The sequence below is a fragment of the Rhinichthys klamathensis genome, unplaced genomic scaffold (genome assembly GCF_029890125.1).
Source record: "Rhinichthys klamathensis goyatoka isolate OS25496 unplaced genomic scaffold, OSU_Roscu_1.1 h1tg000547l_1, whole genome shotgun sequence".
NCBI lineage: Eukaryota > Metazoa > Chordata > Actinopteri > Cypriniformes > Leuciscidae > Rhinichthys > Rhinichthys klamathensis.
This window is the reverse complement of record NW_026607018.1, coordinates 137,869-158,647: the sequence shown is the minus strand read 5'-3', so window position 1 is coordinate 158,647 and position 20,779 is coordinate 137,869. Positions and strand designations below refer to the sequence as shown.

At 37.8% G+C, this 20,779-nt stretch overlaps 2 protein-coding genes across 6 annotated transcripts in view; one reads left to right on the top strand and one right to left on the bottom strand.

The window, feature by feature from the left end:
- hhat (hedgehog acyltransferase) overlaps nt 1–6,772 on the top strand; it is a 67,319-nt gene extending 60,547 nt beyond the window's left edge. Inside the window, exons 12-13 of one of the 2 annotated variants that reach the window (XR_008804359.1) lie at nt 693–826; nt 5,776–6,772. Coding sequence is in view for 1 of the 2 variants with exons in the window: in XM_056238900.1 (XP_056094875.1) it covers nt 693–772 (80 nt within the window). In the remaining variant the exon portion in view is untranslated. Of the gene's footprint in view, nt 1–692; nt 827–5,763 lie in introns of both variants that reach the window. The other variant, XM_056238900.1, reaches the window with a different exon arrangement.
- kcnh1a (potassium voltage-gated channel, subfamily H (eag-related), member 1a) overlaps nt 6,078–20,779 on the bottom strand; it is a 52,116-nt gene continuing 37,414 nt past the window's right edge. For all 4 annotated transcript variants that reach the window (XM_056238896.1, XM_056238897.1, XM_056238898.1 and 1 more), the window contains 2 exons: nt 11,359–12,227; nt 6,078–6,167 (listed from right to left, as the gene is read on the bottom strand). In XM_056238896.1, the coding sequence (XP_056094871.1) occupies nt 11,373–12,227 (855 nt within the window). In that variant the 3' untranslated portion in view covers nt 6,078–6,167; nt 11,359–11,372. The remainder of the gene's footprint in view (nt 6,168–11,358; nt 12,228–20,779) is intronic.

The following is a 20,779-nucleotide window of genomic DNA, read 5'->3' as shown; positions in this document are numbered from 1 at the left end:
GATAAAGTTGGGGTTAGTGTTATAGCGTGACAACAGTGCCTAGAACGGGCACAGAATTCAATAAGTCATAGAATTCGATATAGCACCATTTTTTTTTATCAAATTAAAAGAATAATTCAAATAATTTGCTTGAGAATTAGCCATTGGAATCATACTCGTGCAATAAATGAATCGTTCGGATCCCTTACTGAGTTTGCTGACTCCCTTAAAGAATCATGAGTCATTTTTCAGGTATATCCAACAGGGAACTGGTTAGTAAGTAGACAGATTAGGTTTGTGAAACTTACATTTGTCTACTTACTAACTGGTTGCTTGTATGACAACATGTAATAATTAAAGATACATATTCACAACACAGATTTGAGTAAATTAATGTGTTCTATAAAAATTATATTCTAGAATAAAAAAAAAACACTTCTAATTTGTGGGATAAAAATATTATTCGATATTGTTTAACACATGAGGTCCTAAATGTTTCATTCCTGATTTTGTTTTTTCTGGAGCCCTGTATGTGTCTGTCCAAAACTGTTCAGGTATCCTCAGGGAATTGACAAATCCAGATACAGCCTCACTTCCTGTTTGGTGTCTGCTTATTATCTTGTTTGTAGGCTTTAAAATTCAAACCACAATATTCTTCCTGCTTACCTTTGTTTTGTATCATTCAAACTCTCTCTTCTCTATTTCTTCAACAGGCTGGTGTTCTGTGGCCGTTCCAGTGGTTGCTTTTCTCTATTGCTTTGCTCAAGTTGGTATTGAGTGGGACATGAGATGACAACACCGCTCAGGGTGGAATCATGGGAAGGCAGAAAACACAATGGTATTTAAAGTTTTACAATAGTTTCGACCAGTCACAATGTGGACAACTATAAGATTCTTTTCAACTCCTCCAATATTATATGGTTGTTTAGCTATGCTGTATTCGAACACTGTGTGTGTGTGTGTGTGTGTGTGAGAGAAAATGAAATGGTGTGAATGCTCCAGGTGTGTGTTTGATGGTTAATCCTGGTTTATTTATGAGTTTGTCTGAACACTGATGGTGACATGTCTCTGATCATCGGCCAGGATACAGCCTGACCATTGCTCTCGCTCTCTTCCTGTCCGTCCATCTGTGTATGTTTCCATCCTCAGGTTCATTTTGTCCCTCTGATCTTTCTTGTCCTGATCTCTCGGTCTAGTCTCATTCATTCTCTCTTTCTCCTTGTGTATCTATACTTCAATCCTCTTACTAACAGCTCAAGCTGCTCTGTGTAGTTAATTAGATCAGTGATCTACTAGCCTGGAGTTTCTCCTTTATTAGATAGAGGTAAGACGTGCGTGTGTGTTTCAGTGTTAGGAGGGATTACACTTTAAAGAGCTTTATCTCTGCAGTGTACCTTTATCAGCATCAGATTAATCTTTCATAATCTCTTCACTAAATCTTTCTCTCAAGTTAGATTTTAGTGTGCTTTATTGGCATTATGTATTACCATATGCTTAAAAAATTTCCATATTGCCACCGCAGCATAAAAGCAAAGAGAAATTTTGCAATACAAAATAATACTGCAAGTTAACAAATAAGCAAAAAATACAACCAAAAATATATAAATGTAAATAATAATTATTATAGTATATATTATTAAAAGGAAATAAAGGTGTACTCAGTAGTTTTTTTTAATCGATTTTGCTATGATTGCAATCCCTGTCTATTTCTCGGTTATATGATGTTATTTTAGTAGATGGTATGGCAGAGGTCATGTGTGACCTGCCCTTTCTGTGAGTCACGCTGAAATTGCTTACTGACACCACACATTACATAGGTCCTTAATGTGCATACAGTGCTGGTCAGAATTACTTGCCCCCCTAAATATGATCAAAGGTGGCTGTAAAAAATAAATCTGCATTGTTTATCCTTTTGATATTTTATAAAATAAAATAAAAAAGCAAAAATCTAACCTTTTATTGAAGTAAAATAATTGAAAGTGGGGGGAAATCACATTATGAAATAAATGTTTTTCTCCAAAACACATTGGGAACAATTATTTGCCCCCTTTTATTAAATATTTTTTGCAACCTCCTTTTTCCAAGATAACAGCTCTGAGTCTTCTCCTATAAGGCCTGATGAGTTTGGAGAACACCTGACAAGAGATCAGAGACCATTGCTCCGTACAGAATCTCTCCAGATCCTTCAGATTCCCAGATCCATGTTGGCAATTCAGTTCAGCCCACTCATTTTCTATAGGGTTCAGGTCAGGGACTGGGATGGCCATTGCAGATGCTTGGTTTTGTGCTCAGTGGCCCATTTTTGTTTTGATTTTGATGTTTGTTTTTGGATCACTGTCCTGTTGGAAGATCCAAACATGGCCCATTATAAGATTTCTAGCAGAGGTTGTCAGGTTTTTTTTTTTTTTTTATCTGTTGGTATTTGATCGAATCCATGATGCCATGTATCTGAACAAGATGTCCAGGAACTCTGGTAGAAAATTAGGCCCACGGTATTAAAGATACAGCAGAGCATTTAATTTCACACATGGGGTACTTTTTTATCCCTGTATGAACCAATCCCATATTAAGTGTTTGCTACCAAAAAGCTTTTTTTTTTTTTTTCATCTGTCCATAGAACATTTGAAAAGTAACTGACACTACTGGAACTTCAAACGGGACGGGTTCTATGGTCAGATGAAACAAAAAAAAAGTGCTTTTTTGGCAGCACACTTAAGATGGGTTTCGTGCACAGGGATTTCTGCCAGAGGTCCTGGACATCTTGTTCAGATACATGAATAGAAAATGAGTGGGCTGAACTGAAGTGCCAACATGGATCTGGGAATCTGAAGGATCTGGAGAGATTCTGTACGGAGCAATGGTCTCTGATCTCTTGTCAGGTGTTCTCCAAACTCATCAGGCCTTATAGGAGAAGACTCAGAGCTGTTATCTTGGAAAAAGGAGGTTGCAAAACATATTTAATAAAAGGGGGCAAATACCGTAATTGTTCCCAACGTGTTTTGGAGAAAAACATTTATTTCATAATGTGATTTCCGCCCCACTTTCAATTCTTTTACTTCAATGAAAGGTTAGATTTTTGCAAATTTTTAAAATAAAATATCAAAAGTATTAACAATGCAGATTTATTTTTTACAGCCATCTTTGATCATATTTACCAAGGGGGGAAATAGTTCTGACCAGCACTGTATGTGTGTGTGCTTTTCAGCACAGTAAATGCATGTTGATTAATTATGTAAAATGACACACTCATCAGAGTATATGTAATTGCACAGTTAAAAAACTCAGTATTTCCCTCTGCTTAAAGTCAGCATGAATTGGCCATTTTTTCACAATGTGGTATTTTTTTGGTTATTGAAACAATATTTAATGAGATTTTAAATATTATGGATTTAATTTTATTCATTGGGAATAGGATTGGATGATGAAAAGTGGGCGATACATACCATAATGGAGCTAGACCTGAAGTTTCGCTAAAACAATGGCTAAATAGCTATTTGGCTATTGGTGAACATTATCACATAACCTGTTTCTAATAGTTATTATGGACAATTTGATTTCCTTTGAATAAGTAAACCATTCACATTCACATTGATTTCATGCTGACTTCAAAGTTGATGTGTTTTCAAAAGTAGCTTTATGTTCTAAAAGAAAGAGAAATACTTCAGTTGACAGCAATCAAGTAAAGAGAGTATGGGCAAAAATACGTATATAAAATATTTTATTGTCATAAATAATATTTTACAGCAATTTTACAAATGTTGTCTTTGTGCTTTACAGTAGTAGTAATGTCCATGTGAAGAAATGATTTCAGTGAGGATGTTTCAGTCAGTGTATAATGGCCATGCTGTCTGCTGAATACATCTGAAAGTGTTAAGTTCTTAATTTGGGCTGTTTTTAAAGAATGACCCTTAGAAGGACCTTTGTGAGCGTACAGACATATTTGTCCTTACAAACCCTGCACAACTCCGTTTGGACTTCAGTATCAGTGTTAAGGACTCTATAAAAATACTCATTGTTCCCCAAAATATTGTACCGTACACGTCAAGTTTCTAGTCAAACATATATACGTACATGCAGCAACACACAAACTAATATGCTGTGTGTACAATTGCGTGTTTGGTTGATTCTCACAAAATCGGTCAAAAACATGTTCAGTTCATATTTCACCCCAAATTCAAAAGGAAAAAATAAGAAATTATATTTTGCATAAATAAATACATGCATTAAGATTTTAATGTTTATGTTTTTATAGTTTTACATTAAATTCATCATTTCATGCTCAGTTCTCAGTACTGTAATGCAAGAGAAAATACTTATGGTGGTATTCTTTATACTAAATTGTGTAATTTAGGTTCAATATTAATATGTCAAATGAATTGTAATATTTAATCAATTATTATTATTATATTTAATTTAATATGATAAAACAGTCCTAAAAATGTACCTGATTTACTTTATGTAAAATGTGATTTCTTCTTTTTTCTTTTTGATTTTGGGATAAATAGGATACTTACTGTCAAAGAAACCCGACCATAGAAAAGTTTCTTTATCATGGACTGGTCTCTTATGATGTAGTGGCCTGTTTTGTTGAGATGCGATACTTTGGTTCTCAAGTCTGAAAAAACTATTCAAACTGCCTAATGCGAGTCTGAGATCTGTGAGGATCCATATCCCCTACTAAATGCAAATTTGGACTCACTCACTCACCAAGAGTCAGACAGGTCTACTACAAGACCGAATCCATTAGCTCTATGGGGTAAGAGGCCAGAGATTAAATACTCCTGCAGTAGAGGAGTACTTCTTTTTAATGGTAATTTATTCCAATTTTCCTTTGTATTTACCATGCATGTCTTAACCTTATTTTAAGTGCAAATCAAGCCATGCTGTTGTCGTATTTGAGCAAATCAGTCACGATCAGATGGTAACGAATCTCTGTAAGTAAACCATGCTAGTATCTAAGGGCTTTGCATGTCTGCCTAAACAAATTAACTCCGTACAATCCTCCTCAATCTCATTCTCTCTAACAGAGAATAAGTGCATTCTCTGAATGTTAAAACTCTTATTGCTGTGCTGCAGAGGCATGCAGTGACATCAGGGCTGCGTTTGTTTCTTATTATGTTGATTACATCATGTGGTTCAGGTTAAATGTTGTATCTGAGCTGGAGAAGCGTGGCAGGAATAATCCGTGTGAAATACAGCAGCAATGATTATTGCTTCAGAATCAGCACAGGCTGATGCTTTACATTCCAGTTTACATGGATTTGCATGTCAGTATTGTTATTAATATTGTAACATTCATATGTCTTATTTAAAATCAGTTCTGGGTTGCCAGATACAAATGCTAAACCTTTTCCAATTTCTGCTCAGTATTTGGAGTGTAAGCAAATGACCCATAACGTTAAAGCTAATTAAGATATCATTATTGTAAAACAAGCTCTGAAGCATAAAATAACCTTAATGGGAATTGTGCCATTTAATACTGTTCCTCTGGTGTCTTGCTGACAGAATGAGAGAATCACCTCTTAAGGGCAAAATATATATATTTTTTTTAAAGAAACTAGGATTTTTTTTCTTTGCCATACAAAATTTTCAGACTGTACAAAATGTACCTTTGTTGTAACAGAAATAAATCTTCATGTAGGAAAAACATGACGTGTGGAGCTTCTTGTCTTTCTTTCCCTAACAAAATATTTCTGATGTGATGTTTGTTATGACCATGGTAGCTTTTTGGTTTTATGTCATTCTTCTGAGTTCTGAGTAGTGTTTCTTTCTCTCTGCTCTCAGGTAGTGGAGAAGCAATGAGGTGATATACTGACCTCAACACATCTCCTGTGGACCTGATAATGAGCTCTCTAACCTGAGAACATCTCACAGCATGCTAACATGTCCCTTAACCACTCATCTGACGCACACAGTATGTTCATTACCACAATTCTCCACACACACAACGCATTTATCAGAGTTTGTATGGTCAGGCACTCTCTTTCTAAGATACAAATGAGAAAACCTGAAAGATTAAGCATCATCTTAGAATATATACAAGTTCATATATTCTGTGACAGAGATAAAGATAATCAGGTTTGGTGGTGTTGCTCTGAATAGAGAGGCTAATACACGAGACTCGATCTCTGTGTTCCCCCCGGACCTCGTTATGGAAATTAAGAAGGAGTTGATATGGGAGAGGGACGCTGGAAAAGAGAGCAAAATAAACAGCTATTTATATCTTAGCCATGTGATTAACAGATTAACTCCTAACTTGCATTAGTAGCTTTATTTAATATAATAATAGGGGAGACTGGGACTAGCTGTCACAACTATAGTGAATATTTCCCAAGTTTGTTTTATTTTTTACAAGGCAATTTCTCTATAGACACATACTTTAAGGTCTTGGCTACAAAAAAAGGCTTTTGACAAGCAGCCCCAGTCTCCCCTGCTGACCAATGAAAAGCTAAACAGGGCTGGTGTGAAGATAATGCCACATCTTCAGTATTGAATATGTAAAAACATCCAGGAAGGGGGTCAGAATGAGCTCTCAGACCATCACCCCTCTTCGTTCCTGAGATTCTTTGTTTTGATGTTTTTTGTAATGCTGAAAGGTCATTGTAACTGTGTTTTGATATGTGACTGTGGTGTTGTGACAGAAATCATATGTATAGATTACATCCATCATTTCATTTTGGATAACAAAGCTACAATGCACAACAGATCGGATTAATAATGGTGCGCCCGTGGTATAAAATGTTTGTGTGCTTTCTGGAAGACCCAATCATTGATAAAGAAACCACATACATTCTTTTGTTTCACTAGTTCTTTCAGTGTTATTTTATAAAACTTGGCCACTGCAATCCAGCAAGTCATTAATGAACTTGCTTGAATATGCCTATTGTAGACCAAAAAACGTGAAGATCCTTTCACATGAGTTGCATCAACAACTGCATTAAACATCATGCTACAGCATTACCTCTGAACAACAATGTGGGAAGGCCACATGCTGTATAACAACGCTCAAACTTGAACAATTTCACACCATGTCAAAGGAATATCCATTGACAGCATAAAGGGGAGGAGAAGGACCACTTGTGTAATATCAAAATGAAAATCCTGCTTTTCAGTAAAAAAAAAGGTTGTTTCCTCACATTTAGGGTGTTCACACTTGTAGTTTGGTTCGTGTGGTCCAGACAAAAAAAAAAAAACATTTAGTCCTGGTCCGATTAGCATTCAGATTTTTTAATTTTTATCACTGAACCAAAAGGGATATGTTCACAACCTGATTGGTCTGCTTCTATGATGTATTTCCTATTTTGAGACGAACCTTACTGAGCATATAAAACAGTGCTGTGTGCTGGGATAAATGCGCTCGTTGTGTGTGCGTAGCCTGCATGTGATGGTATTTTGACCAGCTGAGAACTCGTGAAGAGCTTATAAAAAGTGTAAAGGAGTCAAAACAGTGGCGGGAATCCCTCCGTTACACACACAAACAAAGATTTGCTGCATGGAGACGTGGTTCTAATGCCTGTACTGAACTATGATGGGCAACATCGCGACTATGGCGAGAAAAAAACGATATGCATGAGCATTATGTCCTTTTTTATGGTCTTTTTTTGGTTTGTTTACATGTATTTGGTTCGTGTTGCGTTCATGTATCATTCGAACCGCACCAGAGTTTGTTTGGAAGCGGACCGAGATCCATCTTTTTAAGGGTTTCGGTCCACTTGTTTGGTGCGCACAAGGGTTCGGATGGCAGTGTTCACACGTTCAAATGAACCGCACAAACAGACCAATCGAATCGAACATGGCAAGTGTGAACACCCCCCAACTGGACCAGCTTAAGAAATTTTGGTGTAATTTCAACAAATTTGATAGGGATGCACCAATATTAATATTCTGATGGATATTTATAAGTCGATAGTTAAAGGGTTAGTTCACCCAAAAATGAAAAGTCTGTCATCATTTACTCACTCTCATGTCGTTTCAAACCCGTAAGACATTCGCTCATCTTCGGAACACAAATGAAGATCTTTTTAATGAAATCTGAGAGAGGTTTCTGTCCCTCCATTGACAGCTACGCAACTACCACCTTCAAGCCCCATAAAGGTAGTAAAGACATGATTAAAGTAATCCATGTGACTCCAGTGGTTAAACCTCAATTTTATGAAGTGACACGAGTGCTTTGTCCAAAAAAACACGATTTGCCATTTTATTTACAAAATATTAATCTCCGATGTGCTTTTGCATCAACACAACACGCATGCATTGTGAAGCTCTCGTGAATGCACGTTGGAGATATTTTGTCAATAAAGTGGTAAATTATGGGGTTTTTTTGTGCAAACAAAGCACTTGCGTTACCAAGTTCATAACATTTTAGTTAAACCACTGGTGTACTGGCCTCATCGAGTCCCCATTCAATTATCCAGCAAGTTAAACTCCATCACACAACAATTCCCGGAACCACAAAGTGATGTTGAGAATGTTGAGTCACGTGGATTACTTTAAAGCCGCAGTCCGCAGTTTTTCCTCTTTGTCGCCATCTCTGTTCGAAATCGAATTATCAACTTTACGTGAGTTGTACCAGAGCCCATCTAACGGAGAGCCTTGGCCCCCTCCTATTAGCCCCATTGTGTATCATCTTGGTTGCAGTTCCATTAGAATTCCACTGGAGGTGATCGCGGGCGAGTGCAGAATGAATGTGAGTCTATGGAGCTAAACGGCTAAATCTATCTCTTTCTCCTGCTTGTCGTTGAATCAACATATATTTTATTGTTGATTCCGCAAGTTCAATATAGATTATAGGCCAAAAGTCGAATGAACGAGTACTTATGTCCTTTCGATTTCTTACAGGTTAGGCCGTTGTTAGCCGGAACACGCTAGCATTCTGCTATTATGTGACGTCATCACATTTTTGAATGGATTTTTAGAACAGATAAGTGATCTTAAAAATACAATTTTCAGCTGAGTGTATTATCTTAGCCCTCCCTTTTGAGTGCAACTTTCAAATTACTTGACAAAAAATTACATCCTGAGAAAAGTGGATTTCTGGGGGTGAAACCCCATAGACTCCCATTCATTCTGCACTCGCCTGCGAGCGCCCCCGCATGGAAAGAGACGTGTTACTGCAGCCAGTCCAGTAACCGGAAGTAACCAGACAGTGGCAATTCTCTTCAATTAGACATTCTCTGGTTGTACTTCGACACGGCACAGCGCGGATGAACACAATGTTTGAGGAGACTGTGAGGCTGTCAGTCACCGCGCCGGTGTGGATACTGGCATTCAGAATCACAGATTATTCTTTTTGAAAGTATGACCAACATAAGAATTTTCACCGGAAAATGTAATCTGAACAAGTAAGAAACATCCACTTTTGTTCTGGTTCTGACATTGCAGTAAATCGCGCTGATTAAATCCAAAAATCGCTTATCACGCAAAACCGTGCAAATTATACTTTGTTCTCAAATTGTTAATGTTAACAACGTAAGCATTGCGAGACTACATGTAATGTCCTTCCGATATCCTTGTTTTCGCATGGGTCCAGTTGCTGTCTCTTTTTTTCTGTAGCCACTCCGAAGTCCGAACGAAGTCTTTTGCATTTTACAGCGGGTGAATCTGTTGTCACTGGTGATTTTCGTTTAAACTTTCTGGATCCACCATCAAATTAATAAGTTTAATTATATCAAGTGCTGTGAGAAAAGGCTATAAATCTCCACCTCCAACATCCTCACACGCAATATAGCTTATACTAGCCGAGACTCCTTCTTTATGTGGACAGATGTGACGTAATGACGCAAAGACATGCTCGAATCTCCCGCGGAAATCCACCAGTACCACTGGAATTAAACACATTATTACAAGCTCACCACTTTGAATCGAGCTAAGGCAAGCAGAGAGTTTTGAACACTGGCTGGTTATGTATTTTCTCAAATATGTATTTTGGATATTTTTTAACCCCAAAAAAGCTACGGACTGCAGCTTTAATTATATTACTTTCTGGGGATTGAAAGTTGTGGCTGTCAATGGAGGGAAAGAAAGCCCTCAAATTGTATTAAAAATATAATTTGTCTTCCAAAGATGAACGAAAGTTTTATGGGTTAATCAATGAGGGTAGGGTTATTAATGAGGGTAATTAATGACAGAATTTTCTTTTTTGAGTGATTTATGTTATAAATGATAACTGAAAATGGCGAATATTACATTTTCTATATTTTTTGTCTAAATTAATAAAAAATAAAACATTAAAAAATAAAATAATTTTAATGCTAAAAGTGAATTTAGGCATCACACCATTATAATGTACTTAATGAAAATGGCTTATTATTATTATTATATTAATTTCAGTATTTGCTACAGATTACAACAGTCTTGTTAAATTAAGTTAGTTAAAGACTAACTTCAAGTGAGCATTAGATGATGGCAAATGAAATGTAAACAAAATATGGGAAGTGTACATGTACTGTACAATTAAATATCCAATATTGGCTGATATTTATCCAATAAATCTGTAATATTAACCTATGACCAATATGGTACCGATATATTGTGCATCCCTAAACATGTATTAAACCACTGTTGTCAGCTTTTATTTTATAGTTTGTTGAGATGTGCAGTGACGCAAGTCATGGAAAGGATCTTAACAGCTGTTACACTTCAAAACCCCTGAAGAGCTCATTAGTTTCTCCAGTAACATTTACAACTCTTGGGATAGTAGTTGATTTGTCGTTGTACAAACACGTTTGTCTGGGGTTTCCATGGTTCCTTGGATGCGCTCTGCTTCTTCAAACTTTCGGCTAGCAGCTCAAATCCACACCGCCACATATTTGGGAAAGATGCTTAGCTCTGTGATTCCTGATAAAGGCTCGTGTCCGGCGGTGAGTTACCCAACAGGACGGTGCAGAATGGATCTCTATACCAGAAAGACTGCAGAGCATGAACAGCAGTGTGTGTGTGTGTGAGACCTCGAAAGAGAGAGGGGAAGACTTGCTACATGAGCGGATCTTGAAGGGCCCGCACTTGCAGTTGGGGACCGTGCATTGCCATGACAACCATCAGTCAGAGTGGGCCCTGCGGCAAGAGCTCGCAGGACTAAAACAGGGAGCAGTTCGACACAGGGTGTCTGTGTGACAACTAACACACCATCACTTTGGTATCACAGATGCTCTGCCTTGGGATGAGACATCCTCTTCTCCTAACCAGTGTCTTATTTCATCCTTTCCCTCACTCATTCTCGCTCTCTCTCACACACACACACACACACACACACTCACTCTCAGAGTGTCTGTCATGCTTTTTGCTAGCACAGATGTCAGAAGTAGTTCCATTTTCTTTTTTTTTATCGTTTCTCAGAGAAAGTCTCTGAATCATTTCCCTTTCAAGAAGAAAGAAGCTTACCTCTCTCTTTTTCTTCAAGGGAATATGTCCTCCTTGTCTGTGTCTGGTGATGTCGGTCGTGAGATCTGGAAGAGCGACATGGGAGAGGTCGGAGACTTTCTGCTCCTTAGCAACCTCAATACCTCAGCAACCTGTGTCTCCAAGGCAACCATTCGGTTACCGAGCGCCGACAGCTCCTCTTTAAGTTCAGTACGGAGTTCCAGGAGTGAGGCGTGCAGCGTGTGTTCGGGAATAGGGGGGATAGGTGGAATCGGGGGAGTTTTTCCGTCGAGTAGGACCGGGCTTCGGTCTACAGGGGTGCGTGCGCCACCCTCGTCCAGCCGTAGGTCGCTTTTGGTGATGCCGCTGTCGCAGGAGTCGGTCTTCTTCAGTCCACTGGACTCTGAAGTCTTTGCGGAGCTGCTCCGCTCTGGGAGAGTCTCCATTGATTCCGCTTTGGGAACGTTCCCCCAGCTCTCTGGCTTTGCAATGCTCTCCCTAAACCTGGCCCACCCTCGTGCGCGTGGCTCTGATGTCCGAGGGATGTTTGGGACAGGGGCACTGAGCTTGGCCTGGTCGAACGCACCCAGGGTGTGCTTTTTGTTTGGGTGGGATGGGATGGGCGTGGCTGGGCTTTCCGTTACTGTGACGATGCTTGTGGTGGCGACCACATCTTGGCTGATGACTTTGTTGTGGATTTGGCCCTTCTCAAGATCAGGGTCATCGGGATTGGGCTGCCCAACGGCAAGACGGGCTTCCTTCTGCTGGCGGAAACGCTGGAACAGGCGGCGGACAGGATGATCGGGAGGGAGATTCAGCGGGGCCTCGTTCTTCCTCCTCTGCCTCTCCTCTTCCTCACGCTTCACGTCACTGATCTTTCTGAACACAAGCTGAAAAGACATAGTTAAACATACATATGTGATCGGGCAACCATTAAACATGCATAATGCAAATTATATAAATATTATATTATATATAAATGATATACTATAGTTCATGCAGTCCCTGGGGATCAAACCCATGGTCTTGGCATTGCTAGTGCTATATTCTACTGTTTGAGCTTCAGAAATGCTTTAGCATAATATGGTTCTAAAATATGAAACGTAATTTTTAGAATATCTAATATAGTTCTAATGCGGCCTTATGTCTCACGAGTGACGAAGAGGATTAAGTAGTATAGTTCTAAAAAATGAAAACTATATTATTTAACAAAATATGCAAATGTAATGTAACTGTCACTTTTTTTTTTTATCAAACTGACCCCTTTCTCAACTGTTTTTGTCCATAAACAAAGTAAAGGTGGACTATCCCTTTACCATAACATTAAAACAACATGTGGTCAGTCACTTTATGTACATTGTGCAGATAGCCTCTTTTAGTTTAAATAGGAAGTTCTATCCAGGATAAGCTGCCATGTGAACTCTTTGTGCTGATAGTCATTAGTCTAGCTCTGCAAGATTATGCAATATATAGACTTCAGCAGGAAAATTACAACCATTCCAGGTGTCTCCTGTATAGTGAGATTACACTCGCTGTCCTGGAGACCCTGCGCCCTGTGTTGTGAATTTTGCACGATGTTCTAACTTATTTATTGGAGCTCATGTATATTTAAGAGTTAAAGGCTTTTATTGAGCAGATTCCCAAAGTCAAGCTTCTGCTATGTGAGTGTCTGCTCAAATCTCAGTGTGTGGGTCTGGATGTAGCAATTTTATTCTCTCCCTCTTCCATCTCTCTCTCTCTCATATGCATACACACTTATACTAGCATTCAGTTTTGATTGGCCCAGACAGTTCGTGGAAGGGTTTAATAATTATAATGCTGAAAAAGCTTGTTAAAAGGTGTGTGTGTGTGTGTACTGTGTGTGTGCACTGTGTGTGTGCAGTGTGTGTGTGTGCACACCTCTGCATACTGAGACAGTTTGTTCCTGTCACTATTGCCAGCTGGACGATGCATTTGTATGACTCCATCTTCAATATGTTAATATTCATTATGTCCTGAATATTCATTAAGTGGGACAGAGTGCCCAAGCATCTGTACCACCAATCTGTCTGTGAAATTACTGGGAACAGAACAACACATACATGCTCTATAGTCCTCTCGTGTGTAGTAGAAGATGATGGCCTGTGGACACTTGCTTGTTTTGGAATTATTTATTTTTTATTTGATTGACCATGTGTTTATTGTTAGTTCATTTTAATTCAGCTGAGACGTTTCAGCTAAAAAAAGACGACTATAATCTCATACAGTATACTGTGAAGATTTTGCAAAGACCGTGTAAACGTGTGTGAACAGGCCGTCAAAAGGTGTTTGTGAAAAGTTCAGATGTAGCTTTGGGGATTTACAAGTCATCCTCTCCTGAGACAAAAGACAGACTATTGCTTTCCAAACATATCAAACACACACACTCTTTCAAGAAATGACACATAGGACCTTGTATCAACATGTCTAAAGTGATCTAATCACAAGTGGTCAGGTGAGACACATGGCCGTTTAAACCTGGTAGAAATGTGTCCTCTGTGACTTAGCAACTTTATATCTGCCAACGTTGATTTTATATCTAGCGATTTGACTGTATATACTGTATATCAGAATTTTGACTTTATATCCCACAGTTTTCACTTTATATATAAAATTTGAATTCATATCTTCCAGTTTGACTCTATATAAATTATATCATACAATTCAGTCTTTCTTATTTTAACCTTTATCTCACAATTACATTTATTTTGTTTCATTGAACTTGGAATTGAAAACAGGCTTTTGATTTCACAATTTTGCCTTTATATCTCATAGTGTGGCTTTATATAAATATGATATATTACAATTCAACCTTTATCTCACAGTAACATTTATTTTATTTTAATTTATTGAACTCTGACGTGGAAACAGGCTTCCATAAGATTTTAACCTGCCCTGATATAACTTGTTTTATTAAGCTAAAATAACAGCTGTACTGTACATCAGTGGACGTATAGCAGGAATGGGGGCACATTTGTTTAATTTTGATTTGTGATTTCATTAGAATGGATAGCAAGCCGGGCGAAAGGGAGGTTGAGCGCATGTCTGAGTGCTGCGTGTGGGAGGGAACATTGCTGCTGTCACTTTCCAAAACAATAACTCAGTCAAACATTAAAAATGACAAATTCCAGCATCAGAAAACAACAATTGGAAAGTGTTCCCCTTTATTAGATACATCTAGCCAGTAGCCACAAGCAATTTCATAAAGTGGTGGGAACAAAATCGACCATGGTAAAAAATGGGGGCTATGCACACAATCACAAAATCACATTCTTTCCCATTCTTGAGTTTAGGCACCTCAAAATGATCCTTAAGCGATGTGTATTAGTGGGAGAAACAGAGCGTATTAGGCATTTCCCCATTATGTCTCACATAAAATTGTTTCATTTGGGCTTTAATATGCTCAGATTTGTCATATTGCCACTTTCCAGCTGAATGTAATTTTTTTTTTGTAATTGAACTCTAAATAACTAATAATGTTTGGCAGTAGGTGGAGAAATATACCTCTGCCGCTCCCTCTGAGAATCCAGGCTGAATCAATGAGAGAACTGAAAAAATCAGTCAGACAAATAGACAGCCTCAGTAGATTGCATTTCTGAATGACGTCAAGGGTCTTGCTTCTCTTTGCGTTACAGAGATGATGGACAGTAATGACCAGACCGCTGCCCTCCCATTCTGCCGTTCCTATCCTGGACACAGACACACACAGGCCATTCCACTATCCGGAAATAAATCCACCCTTATAGCCATCATTTATATTTCTGAGGCACAGTATCAGTACATACGCATGTAGACAGCTTTAGCACAAACATTCATACCATATCTGTCACACTAGAATAAGGTTTTTTGGGTTTTTTTGTCCATGAAATGAAAGTCAGTGGAGTCCAGTGGCCAGTTGTATAAACATAGTCACTATGTTAAGACTGTGTCTTAAGAACTAGCCAACTAGCAGTTAATCAAGAGGTAATCGGTCTAACTTTTCGGATTCAAAGTAGACCAATCTGCTTTTTTAACGGACACAAAATGTTATGACAGCCATGTATGCAACCGGTGTTGATTTGAACCACATTGACTTTCACACTGTATAGACAAAAATAGTTGAAACATTCTTCAAAATATTTCCTGTTTAGAAACAACAAAATTAATTTGGGCTCAAATAAACATAAAAAATATAAGAGTCTGCATATGTAGCAAACTTCATCCTCACAAATTGCACCAGTACATACAATTAGTCATATCCACTTATTAAAATTATATCTCATATAGTTTTGACATGTTTACTGTATAGCCTATGCTTTAACAAACAGACAAGCTTCATATTTGTGCTTTCAAATCATCTGGTCATAATGTCCTATAGACTTCCATTGTAAATGCACCCTTGTAAATGATTTTACTTAATTTTACAAACTGAAGGAAGAGTCCAACCTATTTTCTGATAGCATAAATTGTATTTGAAATATTCCTTTTAAATCATAAAATAGTCCACAAAATACTACTAGAGTGGATACTGAGCCTGTCAGCACTTTGGCTGACAGATATTGTTTCTGGTGTTTTGTAAACCATCGCCCTTGAAGGATATACGAGGCAGAGAAAGGACAGACATGCAGAGAGGGATTACATAACAAAAGCTGAAGCATTACACAAAGGTGCGCATGTCTGCGTGTACGAGGAGGATGGTATTATGTGCTCGCACCTAGATTCCTACTGGTGTATTGTTAGAATCCTTCTGTTGCCGCGCGTCCCTCGCACTCCTGCGCACACACGGCCCTCTTGTGTATTCTGCGTTTGCTTTTCTCCCCCTAAATATATCATCATCAAACGGGGAAACTCATTCTGCAACTCTCAAAGATTTCAAAATGCGGAGGTGTTGGAGGTGTTAGTCTGGGGATGGAACGGTAAAAAGGAGGGGACGGAAAGAGACAGTAGGCGAGAGGGAGCACTCACATCTCCACTGTTTCATAATTCAAACTAAAAGCTGGCTGTGTGCACACCGAAGCAGAAAAAAATTCCCATAACACTGTAAAACTATGAAATAAAAGCATACGCACACCCATCTTACTTTCTCTACCTCAACTGCACACTATCCTTGTGTACTTTTACCTATCACTAAACCTAAGTTAAAATTTCATGTTTAATTTATGCTTTAATTAACACGCTATTGGTCATCATTTGAATGCTTATTTGCATACTTTATATTCTCTGTGGGGTCACGTTTGTCTCGCTGTTGGTTTGGTGGTCTTGAAGAAACAACCGAATTTTATGTTTATGATTATCCTGGTTATTTTAATTGAGCCGAGTGTGTATAATATTTGTGGCAACGATGCTGGGAGTGTTTTGTAGTGTATGATTTGTAATAAATGTTTTATTTAATTTTTAAGATGCTTTTGTGTAACATCTCTCCACCTGTATACTACCATTTAAAAGTTTGTGGTTAGAGATTTTAGTTTTTTTAATTTAAGCAAGGATTAAATTGATCTAAAGTGACAGTAAAGAGTATTACATTGTTACAAAAGATTCATTTTTCAAACAAGTGCTGTTCTTTTTAACATTCTATTCACCTAATTCATCAAATCCTTAATATTTGTGTGGAAAGCTTGATACATTTTAAGCAGCACAACTCTTTTCAACATTGATAATAATGATTGATTAGAAATGTTTCAGCATATTAAAATATTTTCCGAAGGATCATGTGACTCTGAAGACTGCAGTAATGGTTGCTGAAAATTCAGCTTTACCATCAAAGGAATAAATTACATTTTAAAATATATAAAAATATTTCACAATATTACTGTTTTTACTGTATTTTTGATCGAATAAATTAAGCATTGGTAAGAATAAGAGACGTCTTTCAAAAACATTAAAAAATCATTACACTCACAACAGACTAACATTAATCACATACTCATATTCTTGCCTCACATCCCGATATTAATCACTTCCTAAATATGCACCAAAGTCTGAGTCAGAGAAATAAACCGGAACAATCCATACACATTCAAACGGAGTGACTTATAAGTAATATTAACCTCAAATGGCTGTTTATTTTTATCAGCACTTAGAAGATATTTCAGTTACTAATATTTATATGCCTTGGTGTTTTGAAATGATGTTCAGAAAGGGTAAATTACTCTATTTGGAAAACAGAATGAAAAGACTGATGCTTGTTAATGATATGGTTTCTTGGTTTGTAAATAAGCTGAAGGTTTTTGTGCCGAAATCCTGCTGTGAAGTGAATTCACCCCTGCGTATCTTGTGCTTCTGTGTGCTTCATGCTGACTGACTGGTTTTATGTCACTGATCTGATCAGATTTACCACACTCATCACAACCTCACAGAATCTGATCCCTCAGCAACGGCTGATTCACTCACACCTGCCAAACACACACACATGGATCGCAGGGTCATGAAGGGACATATTGAGTAAATGGCAGTGTCAAACCAGTGATATTCATCTGACATTTTACCACTCATGACTTTTGACAGCAATTCAACTGCAGTAGCAAACACGTATTTTAATGCATGTTGAAGGGTGTGAATGCCTTTACAGTTGAGTGTGCATGAATTTGTTTTACCCATTACAGCTTCATAAACCGTAACCTTAATCAAAGCTAAAATAACTCTTGACAGCAGCATCGAGATGAAGAGGGTTTTACAGGGTTACCTTGGCAACCACAAACATGCAGAAACAAATTGGATGTGCCATTTAAGCACTTATTTATGCAGCTGTGACAGAAGACAGATGTACTGTATGTACTGTCTCAGCATCATGGGAGTGTTTGTTCGGATTTTACATAGAAAGATGCCAAAACTGTGGTGCTATGTGCCTGTTGTGTACAAATTCAGTTTCCAAAAATGTATTTTCCGTTTACCCTTATTTAAGACCTGCAGATGTTTTAGTACAAACATTGTTTGTGATGATACTGATTTCTAATTTTTATGTTTCTCAAAGTAAAAATTTAAAGGAATGTTCCAGATCAATACAAGTTAAGTAAACAGTGGTGGACAGTAACTTTGTTAATGTACAATTTTCAAGAATTTGTACAGTTATTTTAGGAAACTTTTACTTAACTACATTCCGAATGATTTTCATATTTGTGAATGTTTTATAGCTCGCACTGAATGATTCATTGGGGAATTTGGCTGATCTGATTGCAGCTAAGTAGGTTATATATGACTGCACAAAAATAATAAACGATCTATTGATCTACTTTTACTTTTGATAATTATAATACTATATTTAATGCACCTAAACAAAATATTACATATAAAATGGGTATTATAAGTAAAATTAGTCATATTTTGTACTTTTACTCAAGTAAAATTTGAAAGGAATACTTAAAGGAAGTTTTTCTGGAATAGTATGTTATTTGAATATACTGTATGTATGTAGTAGAATATAAGTCGATTATGACAGAATATGTCAAATTGATTTACGCCTTTGTTAAAAAAAGTCTACTGTGCCCCTGTTTTTTGTACTGTTTTTTGTGGTATTTAACCTCGAACAAATGTTGTTGATAGAGCTTAATTTGAGTTTTAATTGAACCTAAGAATATTTCTGTAGGGCTTTGAAAGAAGTGAATTGTCTGAACACTCTTGACACTGCATTTGGGAGTTGTTTAGTTAGGAATGAGGACTTATGCATACATTAAAAGTAAGAAAACAGTCCCGTAATCACAAATAGACTGCAATGTGTACTGTGTAATCGCTGCTGCTGTTGTATCTAGGCCAAAATGGCCTACCTGACCACTGTATAAGTCTATTGGTGAATATACTGTAGAATGTGTCCAGAAATATAACATGTAGTCGTCCTGTGACATATTTTTCCATGTATAACAAGTTTTTTTTCCTATCTGGGTCACAATCAAACGGTAAACATCATGACTAATTCATGGAGACATGAGCTAATTAAAGGCTCCCATTTGGCAATGGTTTCAGAGAGGCATTAATATAACCACATTTTGTGTTTTCATATTTCAATGTATTGTTTAAGAGAACAGTTAGCGTTAAAGCGCTAGAAAAACCATATTACACTAAGACAACGATCCAGCTATTTGTCGAACAAGTGATGCAATTTTGACAAAAGTCCATTACAAACAAGTGTAGGCGTGAAGAGCTCGACAGAGAGACTAATAATCACTGAAGCTCTTACCTGTACCATTATTGTTTAAAAGATGCTTAACAGTAGTATATATTTATGCAACAGATGAATTTGGTTCTCCAGCTCCAATATGAATGCGTTTGCTGAAGTATATGATATATATTTAACCCATATGGATAAATATAACTATACAGCATAATGCCTTGTTTATACTCGACGCCGTCCGCACGAGCGCGAGTCTCCGCTGACTGCGCGCGCACCTCTCCAAACGGACGAGGCGTTTATACTTGACGCGCTCGCCGTTGTGCTATTCTGTGAAACGACAGGGGGCGACTCGGAGTAATTCTCCTCTAAACCACCAGGAATCAGCAGTGAAGAAGTAGTTTGCCGTTTATTAGCAAGGGGGTAATCCATCGACCGGAAGTTGAAGCCGGCCGGGTGCTGCCATGTTGTAGCAGAACTTCACTTGCGTTAGCATTTCCATTGACTCCCATTCATTTTTGCGTCACTTTGACAGCGAATAACTTTACATCTGAGGCGTTTAAAGACTCCATTTGTCCATTATTCATTTCTAAAGAAACACGACAATGTATAAAGGGCTCCATTACCTTCTATGTTACATTATGGCCCCGTAGAAACAGTTTTAGTAAAAATAGGCTAACGATTGCGTCATAACCACTCGACTCTCTGTCGCGCTGTACAGAAAGTACCGTACAGACAGGAGGAGAAGCTCGCAGGCGATCGGGGGGACGTCCCGTCAAGGGAGAAGCCCGTAGATAATGAGTCCATAAAAGCAACGGAATACTTACTCCTGCTCACTCACACCAAATAACTCTTTGCTCAAGTTCCCCGTCTCTGCAAGATTAACGTTGGCAGTTTTCACGCACAGCTACTAGAAGAGTAACGTCTGTCAGACAGGTTGCTCACGTCATCAAGCTTAGTTTGAGTCGGTTTGAGTCTGCGCGTCAGGAACGGAAGTTCTCAAAAATCGCTAAAAGTGGGCTTCAACTGTCTCAACTGAGCTCCAATGAGATCGCTCTGTCCATTTCTTTTACTGTCTATGTTTATTAGTAGTTTATTAATAGCTGATTCATATTAAAAGAGTAATAAATGCAGTAGGTGTATTGTACTTTCTTGTACAAACTCGTTAAACAACTGAAGCCTTATTGAAGAGTGTTTAAACCTTAATTTCATCAGCAGGGCTTACTTCTGCTATTGTAGGCTTATTTTATAAATGTAAGCAGTTACTTTAGACAAGTGCAAACTGGGTGCTTAATGCAAATGTGTTCCTATTCACAAAATGAGAGGCTTTTATGGTCGCCCATC